General features: G+C 40.3%; 1 protein-coding gene across 2 annotated transcripts in view; it reads right to left on the bottom strand.

The window, feature by feature from the left end:
* Positions 1–4,439: 4,439 nt before the first annotated feature.
* Positions 4,440–10,535, bottom strand: part of QDPR (quinoid dihydropteridine reductase) — a 167,660-nt gene continuing 161,564 nt past the window's right edge. For both annotated transcript variants that reach the window (XM_069069290.1, XM_069069279.1), the window contains 3 exons: positions 9,527–9,635; positions 8,156–8,239; positions 4,440–5,419 (listed from right to left, as the gene is read on the bottom strand). In XM_069069290.1, the coding sequence (XP_068925391.1) occupies positions 5,314–5,419; positions 8,156–8,239; positions 9,527–9,635 (299 nt within the window). In that variant the 3' untranslated portion in view covers positions 4,440–5,313. The remainder of the gene's footprint in view (positions 5,420–8,155; positions 8,240–9,526; positions 9,636–10,535) is intronic.

The raw sequence follows: 10,535 nt of genomic DNA, 5'->3' as shown, positions 1-10,535 counted from the left end.
GAGTTTCAGGTTGCTCTGCAGACAATGCCTCAGCTGAGGACTGTAGGTGAGAACTGTAGCTAAGGCACAGGACGCTGAAGAATCATAGATCCAGAGATAGAAGGGACAACAAGGTTGTCTAGTCCAACTCCCTCACCAAGCAGTTGAGGAAACTGTGGCCCAGAGAGGTTGTGACTTGCCCAAGGTGACACAGGCAATAAGTAATAGAACTAGGTTTCAAACACAGATCCTCTGATCCCAAAGCCATCATTCTTTCCACTGGACCCTGCCACCACCCCTGGAAACAAGCTAAGAGGCTGAAAGAGCTGTTGCTGCTACTATAACCACTACCTCCCTTGTGGTATTGTACAGCATTATCAAGGGATTCTGAAAAAAGCCTCAGTTGACAAAGGAGCAGTGAAGGGAGCAAAGACCAAGCCCTAGTGGGAAGCATTATAGAGGCAGCTAGGCAGCATCATGGATAGAGTGCCAGACCTGAAGTCAAAAGACCCATGTTCAAATCCAGCCTCAGACACATACTAGCCATATGACCCTGGGCAAGTCACTTAACCTGTTTTGTCTCAGTTTCCTCACCGGTAAAATGGTGATACTAATAGCACTTATCTTTCCAGGGTTGTTGTGAGGATCAAATGAAATAATTGTGAAGCACTTAGCATAGTGGCTAGTACATAATAAGCACTATATAAATGGTAGTTGTTATTTTATTATTATTAATATTATTATTATTATTACTATAACCATGCCTGGTAAGGAGCAAGTTCAGCAGAATAGCATGATGACCTCAGTAGAAAATATCAATAGCTTTGCTGTATCAGTGCCATGACCTGCTCATCTGTGTGCTTTGGTCACACACATTCCCTACAAGTGCATCCCTTTACACAGGTGTTCTCCGTGTGGATGCCCCACATGTAATTCTTATATATGTCCATCCCTCCCACTAATAGTATTTTGAGGGAAATGGTTCTAAGTTTACTAAAAAAAAAAATTAGGTTATTACTTTATTTACATGGCAATTTAATTAAAATGCATTTGTTATGAACTAAGGAAGTTCTATGGCTGATTAATAAAACATGTTGGTGGGGGCTCATTGCTTTCTGACCCATTCCTAAAATCAAGAGTAGATAACTAGAAGCCAGAATGAGACAGCCCCACAGTCTACACAAATGTAATTTGTGAGCAGCTATTTAAAATCTTTTTTTTTTTAGTTTTGGATTTGGTAATGGTCAAGACCACTGCAAGGTCTAGAAAGTAGATTATTGAGAGCTAGTCTGGCATAGTGGATGCTGTGCCAGACTTAAGAATCAAGAAATACCTAGACTCAAATCCTTCTTCTGACATTTACCTACTTATGCAACCCCTGGTAAGTAACTTAATCCTCTGAGCCCAAGGTCGTTCATCAGTAAAATACATAGTATTTACCTTAGAGGATTGTCAGGATGCTCAAGATAATGTATACAAAGCACTTCGCAAACTTGAGAGTTCTTTTATATACATAAAAACATGTACACATACCTATACATGTGTATATAGGTATATCAGTTATTCATACTATATCTATTCCCCTACAGGACTTAGTATGTCCCCAGAGTGGACACTAATCATCACTGCCATTTGTAATGGGCCTCTCCAGAGAATTACAGACACATTTAATTTTTATTTGTATGAACCACTATATGTATTTCTAGCTTAACACATACTTAGAGGAAGGATCCACACCCTCCCTTGCTCAAGGTGGTAGCATAGAAAGGGAACTGGATTTAGAGCCAGAAGATCCAAGTTTGAATCCTGGTACTACTACTTACTACTTGTACAATGTTAACCAAGTTCCTTCATCTTTATAAGCTTCAGTTCTGTCATCTGGGCAATGAAGGGGCTGGTTTAGATGAGCAAACCACCATCCAGCTCTAAATTCTGGAATCTCCATGATCTTTTATCTACTGCTTCTTTTCTCCTTAAAACATGACACTTCAATTCTAGAGGAAACACATTTAGAGGAAAAACGGTATTCCTGAGCCATCACTGTGTAAGGGAAGAGCCTAGGACTTGGGGTCAGAAGAGTTGGGTTTTAAAGTCATGTGACCCTGGGCAATTCACATCTCTGGATCTATTTCCTCATGTGGAAAATGGGGGTGATACATATATGTCTCATAAGGCTGTTGGGAGAACACTTCACAAATCCTAAGGCACTAGGCAGACCTAAATGATGATTGTTATTCCTAGGAAAAGTCACCTATAATGTGAATCTCTGCATATTTAATTGTATTTCCCCTCTGAATTTCATTAATCTGGAGATAATTCATTAAACTGGAGATACACTCCCCTAAGCATGTGTGACTTTACAGTTTAAAGCTACTATAGAAAAACAATAACCATTTTAACTAGGAATTTCTCAAACTAATTTGGTCACAGAACACTTCTGGGCTTGAAACCTATCTGCATATTCATGGAAGGTGGGGCAGGCTATGATTACTGATTATACTTCAGATTAAGGGGAGGTAGGGAAATTCTAGAGCAAAAAAAAAAACAAAATTAAGCCTATTTTCATACTGAGAAATTGCTGTATTATTTTTAGAGGCAGTTTTTACCTTTCATGCTTTTTAGAAGGAACAAGACATTGGCATTTTCTAATGGAACTCCAGTTCCTGTCATAGAAAACACACTAGAGTGGTATGGCACAATTTGGGTAGAAATTAACCAAACCAGGCCCCCAAATAACAGGCAAGCTTTGCTCAATCTCTTCCAATCCAATCCAATAAATATTTGCTAAGTGCCCACTGTATCGCAGGTATGTGCTAAGCACTAAGGATACAATTAATAAAAGTGAGCCCCTACCCTCAAGAAGTTTGCAATCTAATAGGAAGATACAACCCACAAAAGGAGACTGCGAAGACGGAGTGGGGAGAGGAACCAGGCAGTACCTAGTGCTGGGATCCTTGGGTTGAAATGGGAAAGGCCAGCAGATGCAGGGCAAAGGGAGCTGAGTCCAATTTCTGCCCTCTATGAAGGAAGGCATTAGGAGATGTTTAACTACCCTCTAGCCTTCCAATCAGATGGGAGAGGAGGCTGCAGCAGGTGACGTCAGTCAAGGCTTGAGGTACCAGCATGATGGTGAGATTACAGGTGATAAGCTAAACCTGGAAGGTCATTTTGTTCTAGGAACAGCAACAGATGAAAAGTATTCTACAGCAAGGTCACACATGGCTTTCTTTTACAGGATGACTACAGAGCGGGAAGGAATTTCTGAAGTCATTTACCCCCCCCACCCTCCTCTTTTTCCACAATTAAGGAAAGTGGGTCCCAGTAAGTCAAAATGACTTTCAAAACAGCAGAAAGAGAATTTGAACATGGTCCCCCAACTTTAAATACCCTACATCATGCTATGCATGTCTCCTAGCACTTTGAAGATGCTGCTAATGGCTTTTGGAAATGCAGAGTGACCTGGGCTGATGAGAGGAGCAAATGGACAAAGGCAGAAGAGGCAGTAATTTTTTTCTCAAAACAGGAAATTAATAAGAGGCATCTATTTGGAGAGATTGATTGTGAAAAATCTTGTAAACAAGGGAGAGGAGCTTTGGTTAAAAAGAACAGACTCCAAGTGAAGGACTGAGGGGCTGTGTAAGAGCCCTGGGGTGGGAGTTAACAGCAGCAGTGTGGCTAGAATGCTAACTAGCTGTATAATCTTTGCAAATCATTGAACTTCCTTATGCCAAGTCCCTCCCAGCTCTAGGACTATTCAATAACTGCAAAACTGTCTCAACAGGGAGTGCTTTTGCCTTTCACTAGAAGTCTTCAAGCAAGTCCAGATGACCCCTTCTTATAAATATTGTGAATGGAACTCTTGCTTAGGTTAGAATTTTACTTAGGTAGCCCCTGAATCATGAAATCAAGAAAATGGAGTTTTCAAGGTCATACATGTAGTAAACGGTGCAATCAGGAGGCTCTAAAATGAGGGGCTTATGTGGTCTTGAGTTAAAAATCTTCCTCAGATGTAAATACTAAAAGGAAACCAAACCATAATGGTCCCAGAAACAAAGATAATGAAACATCCCTCCTTAATCTACAGAGGCGGCAGCTTGGTGGCACAGTGGAGAGAGGGCCGGTTTCTGCAGTCCAAAAGATCTAGGTGTTGAAGTCACTTAACAGCTGGCTGCCTCAGTTTCCTCATCTGCAAAATGGGGATAATAACAATACTTAACCTCCCAGGATTACTGTGAGAATCAAATGAGGTGATCATTGTAAAGTGCTTGGTACATAAGAGTTATTATTAACAGAGAAAGGAGAGAGAGAAAGGAGAGACCAATAGATCCAAAAATGAGCGTGATGAAAAAAAAAAAGGAAAAAAATTAATAAAGGTTATTAAAAATAAACAAATAAAACTTATGGTTCTATAAGAGTCAACAACAGAACAATAAAAAAGTCAAATTAAACAAAGCCATCCATATGGTGGGAACAGTCTCTATTTATTTTAAATTAATTATATAACATCAAAAAGTAAAGGAGAAAGAAGAACAAATGCCGGACTATTAAATTAGAAAAAAAAAAATCTAGCTCTGTACAAAGCTATCACTGAAATAGTTTGCAGTGTGGATAAAATACCTAAAATCTGCCTACTGACATTTTATAGACAATGGACGTTGTTTGGACAGTAAATCATGTGTTCCATTTTGATGAAAGTATTCAAAATTGTAAACTAAGCGGCATTAATTAAGGCCCAAACACACCATGTGATGATAACCACCACTGCCTTCCCTTGTAGATAAGATACCCGGCCCTCCCTCCCTCATCCAGAGGGGATCTGGGTAGTCACATGAAACATTTATAACATCAACTGGGCAGGCAGCATCCCTCACCTTCACTAATGGACATTTAAGGCAATTTAAGTCTGAACTGCAATAATTAATCCCATTACACAAATACTGGATCAAACAGGCCCTCGACAATAAAAAAAAAATGACGAGAACACACCAACGCACACATCACTCAGGCAGTCACAAAGAGAAGTTACTGGACAGAAAAGACCCAAAGTACATGGTATGACCAGGGCAGCCGAGGGCACCAAACAACGTCCCTGGCTTTGGGGGAGGTCTTCATCCTTGTAATCCTCCTTTACTTCTTTCAAATGAATATTTGATACTTTTGAAAAGGAGACAAAAACACATTAAATGAATGAGGAATACTGATCTCTACCTGGCACTGTTAAGGGGGATTAACAGATTTGCTGAGAAACATTGGGGAAACATGTAGGAAAACTACACTGAGCATTAGGGTTCTGTGTTAGTTCTTTCCTCTGGAGCTGCGATCTTAGATGGCTTATTAAAAGTAAGCCGGTATCAGCTCCGTCTTCCCTCCTGTGGTGACCACCTGGATTAGGCTTCCGGAGCTTGGCCTGTTTGTTCCTGTGATCCAGTTGTGAAAGGTTCTGTCACAAAGAAAAGATTTTTGTTTATAAGTTACAAAATATACCTATTTACATGTAAATGATGGCTTAGAGCAATATGAAGCCGACAGGGTAGATCAGTAAACTCATCTGTAACCTGTAGTCTCAGAGGGTCTCTTGGGGTATGAGGGGGTTAAGTGATTGGCCCATACAGTATGTGAAGATTCAGGATTTGAACCAAGGTATTCTGAACTCCAAGGTCATTCACAACACTTTCTCTCAAGGCCTAACACACCAGGTATAAGGCAATACACTAAATATCACTGACCGCTTCAGAAATCCGCAGAAAAAAGACACAAAGAATAAAAATCACTTAGATAACATATGACTAGAGCAGCAGGGCAGAAAGCCTAAGGCTGAATCTTGGTTCTGCCCCTTTCTACCTGTGTGACTCCTCTGGGCCTCACTTTCTTCACCTGTAAAATGAGAGGGTTGGATTACATGACCTAACAAGGTCCCTTCCAGCTCTAAAGCTATCATCCTACATAGTAATGGGAAAAAAAATTTTTTTAACTTATAAATTAGAACTTATGATTCTAAATGTTTCCTCCATTCTTCCTCCCCCTTCCCTGTCATCTCAGGAAGCAATGTACTTTACTTCAGAGAAAAGAAAAATGTTATTCCTTGTCATAAATATAAACAGTTAAGCAAAACAAAATTTCCTCAATGTCTGTATTCACAAATCTACACGTCTCACGCTGAACCCTATCTCTATCACCTCTCTGTCAGGAGGCAGATGGCAGGCTTTATAATTCCTCTGCAATCATGAATGGTCCTAGCTTATACTGATCACGGTTCTTATAATTTTCAGTTGTTGGTACTTATAGTGTTGCTGGCACTGTACAAATTGTCTTCCTGGTTCTGCTCATTTCATTCTTCATCAGTTCATAGAAATCTTCTGAAGTGGAATTACATGCAAAAAGTTACCTAAACAGTTTATGTTCTTGACTATACCACGACTAGCTCTATACCCAAAGAGATCAAAGAAATAAAAAAGTCACAGAAATATTTATAACCATTTCTTTTGTGGGTGGCAAAAACTGGAAATGAAAGGGATGCCTGTCAATCGAAGAATGTGGTATATGTTACAGAATACTATTATGATGTCAGAAGAATGTGAAAGAAGCACATTTCGCAGAGCAAGAAGCAAAATAAGAATATTTTCTGTTATATCATAAATAAGTTATGACATCATTATAAAAACAATTGTGACATCATAAATGGTCATTTATATTATGATATCCATATTATAAACACAAACAATTTTGAAAACTCCCAGGGCAATCTAAGCCCATAGCCAGCTGAGACCAGGTGGAGCCTGAAGGCCCTGAATTCACTACATGTAGTTTCAAAGAAAATAAAATACTTCCAGGTCATTAATAAAACTCTACGCTAGTTTCTGTGGCATACAAATATACACACACACTAAAAAGAGACGACTCCATGCATAGAATATAGAGCTCTGGGAATGAGCCATACAACCCTTCATCAGTGTTCCTTGGACATGTCCCTCTGGCTAAAGAGATGCTGCCTAGAATAAAACCTGCCTGTGCAGCCTGGTCCCTTCACAACAGGAAAGAAAAGGCAAAGAAGCTGGGAGAAGACGGCCAGTAGAGGGAGGGTCTAGAAGAAGGGTTAATGGTGGGTCACTGATAAACAGGAGAGCTCCACTCCAGCAGCATGAAGAAGGCCCCAGAATTCAGCAAACACTGGAGTAAAGCAGGCATTTCACCTGGCAGCGTCCTCTCATCATTGCTTCCATACAAGAAAGAGCACAGGACAGAGGAATGCCAAAGACATGGAGTAAATCCTTACTTGCACTGCCCTACTGAGAGGAGGGGAGAAACAGTAAAAGAAGACTAACTTTTCAATCAGAGGGCTGGAGTGAAAATCCTGCCTCTTTTACTCACTCCCTTATTATCTCCAGGGTAGCAGGTGGTACAGTGAATAAAGGACCAAGCCTCAAATCAGAAAGGCCCAAGTTCAAATCTGGCTTCAGACTGACTAGCTGTGTGACCCTGGGCAAGTCACTTAACCTCCGCTTGCTTCAGTTTTCTCAACTATAAAATGGGTATAATAAGAGCACCTACCTCCTAGGGTTGTTATAAATTTGTAAAGTGCTTATTAGCACAGCGCCTAGCACTTAGGAGCTTAATAAATGCTTGTTGCTTTCCCATGCTTTTAACCCCTTAGGTCTCAGTGTCTTCATCTCTGGAATGAGGGGTGCTAGACTGGATGGTCTCTGAGGTTCCATCCAGCTCTGGATCCAGGATCCCATTAAATAGGTAAGATGTTCCCATATCATACTCAATCTCACTTTCAACTATAAATTAAACTATACAACCAAGATATGCTTCCCAAATGTCAGCGAAGGCATGTTCACTGACAGGTGGCTTGGTTTAAATTATTTTCTTTGTTACATGGAAAGGTTCAATAGAATAGAAATGAAGGTAATGTTAAAAAAAAAAAAAGTAACAGTAAAGCCTTCTTTTAAAAAACATCACCGAATCTTAGCACTGCAGAGCTGGAAGGCACTTGTTAAAGGCCATGGAGTGCGACCCCTGCCCCTTCGGTAGATGAGATGATCTCTCCAGATCCTTCCTTCCAGCTCTGACTCTGTGTTCCAGGACCCTATGTTCTAAGCTCTCTTCCTGCTTTCCAGTAAACCCTCAGTCCTATGAATATATATGAAGGAGTCGGCATCATGGGTATACTTACTCAACAAGGAATTCTAATGGGGTCCAGGAGCCAAAGTCTGCATCAGGCATCGATTTCCTGTTCATTGGCGTATCCAGGGTAACCCTGCAGATAAGAAAGATAAGGCTTTCATTTGCACACCATGTTTCTGATAAATGTCGCTCCTTCCTCTGGCCTCTCAGAGGCTTGGGGCGGGGCTACACCAGAGAACCTCAATAAAATACAAATACCAAGCAATTCCACACTGCATGCTCTACCCACAAAACTGAAGTGGGGTAGTTACAAAGAAGCAGCCATTCCAGAATGCTAGAACCTTAGAATCCACAGCTTCCTTCAAAGCACAGCTCAAATGCCACCATCTAGGGACAGGACGCCCTTCCTGATCCTGCTGTCCCCCTTTTGGGGAGCTTCCCTCCCCTTGAATCCAAACCATCTTCTCCAGTGTTTCTGATAACCAGAAAGGAAAGGAACCTATTTTTCACTTGGCAGGCCCAGGATGTCTATACAATTCAATGAACTTCTCTAGCCCTGGGTACAAAATAAAAAGGACATGAAATGGCCATGTTGAGTAAAACACCTGAAGATGTTTTAAAACTTCATACTCCCTCCCCAAAGGTAATAGCATTATTTTAAATTAGTTGGTTTGGGGGCAGTTTTGTTTTGTTTTTAATATAGAGCCATCCCTTGCCAAAAAAGGAAAGAGGAAACGGTAATCTGTGTTTTGTAAAATTCATTCAGTGACTCAGTGAACATTTGTTAGTATTCAGTCTATGAAATGCACCATCTAAAAACTGGTTGTCCTCCATACCTGGAATACCGTCCCCCTTGAACTCTGCCTAGTGACCTCCCTGGTTTTCTTTAGGGCCCCAACTAAAACCCCATCTCTTACCAGAAACCTTCCCCAATCCCTCTTAATTTTTAGTGCCTTTACTCTGTTAGTTATTTCCTAGTGACCCTTTATAAAACTAGTTTTGTCTGTATTTGTATTTTGTCTACTCCCGTTAGATTGTATGTTTCTGTTTTTTGTCTCTTTTTGCATCCCTAGCACTCAGCACATGGTAGGTACTTAATAAATGCTTATTGATTGATTATTGATTCACAGGATTAGAGAGGGAACTTCCCAAGGCCACTTGGTATTCAATAACAGTTCATTGCTAACAATGGAAAATAAATATAAAAAATATAAAAATTAAAAAAATAAAATAACCAAGGCCATTTTTATAACCAAATAAAACATCAAGAGTCTCTATATTTAAAAAATATTCTTAAATATACTCAAGATTCCATTTAAGTCTTGATTTGGCTCCTACACACTGGTCCCTGGTGGACACTGAATCTCAGCTATGCTTGAACATTCAAGACAATGGCAGAGGTGATGACACAGTCACTTACGGAAGCACAGCGATAGCGGCAGAACCTGGCGGCATGCCACTGTTTTCCCCAGCCAGGCTCTGACACAGCTGATGGACAGCTCCCTTGGCCATTCCATAGCCGATCATTCCTGGGGAGATGGAAAAGAGACAGTTTTGCTAATGATTGGCTGCGAAAGAAATGGTGACCCAGTACAGACATGAGGTTCCTTTTTAAACACACACCTAACCTCGGGAGCTTGGAACAGAACGTCTACTCTTCCCCATGTCTAAACCTGAGCTATGCAGATAGCTAGCATAAGGTAGAGAAGGAAGAGGAATCATTGAGTGATCATACACACAGCTGTTCAGCCCATGCATTCCCAGATTCTCACCAGCAGCAGCCCTATACACACACACACACACACACACACACACACACACACGCATAAGTATATGTGTGTATATATGTATAACACAATGAAATTATACATATTATATATACATATACAAATTATACATACATAATTCATATATACATATGTGTGTATGTGTATATATATATATATATTTTTTTTTTTTTTACTATCAAACACAGAATGTAATCTGAGAGACCGCAGAAGTTCCAGCTATCCTAACTGGGCTTGTGATGTGGCACAAGTCACATAATCTCTGTGTCTTGGTAGACAACACTGGGGCAAAAAGGACCCTGGAGTGGGAGTCAAAGAACTAGGTTCATATTCTAGTGCTGCCACCTACTGCCAAGCGACCTTGGGTAAGGCACTTAATTTTGCTGAGTTCAATTTCTTCATCTATAAACTTCTGAGAGACTTGTATGGAACAGTGAAAAAATTAATAATGGCTAACATTTATACAGCATTTACTATGTGCTAAGCACTTTGAAAATATTATCTCATTTGAGACTCAAAACAACCAGGGGAGGTGGGTGCTATCATCATCCCTATTTTACAGATGAGGAAACTGAAGCAAAAAGAAGTTAAGTGACTTGTCCAGGGTCAAACAACCAGTAAGTATCTGAGGTGAGATTTGAA

The sequence above is a fragment of the Petaurus breviceps genome, unplaced genomic scaffold (assembly GCF_028583685.1).
Source record: "Petaurus breviceps papuanus isolate PSGF00001 unplaced genomic scaffold, PetGlider_PUasm1.0 140, whole genome shotgun sequence".
Taxonomy (NCBI): domain Eukaryota; kingdom Metazoa; phylum Chordata; class Mammalia; order Diprotodontia; family Petauridae; genus Petaurus; species Petaurus breviceps.
Note: the sequence above shows the minus strand (reverse complement) of the source record. Positions and strands in the feature narration are given on the sequence as shown.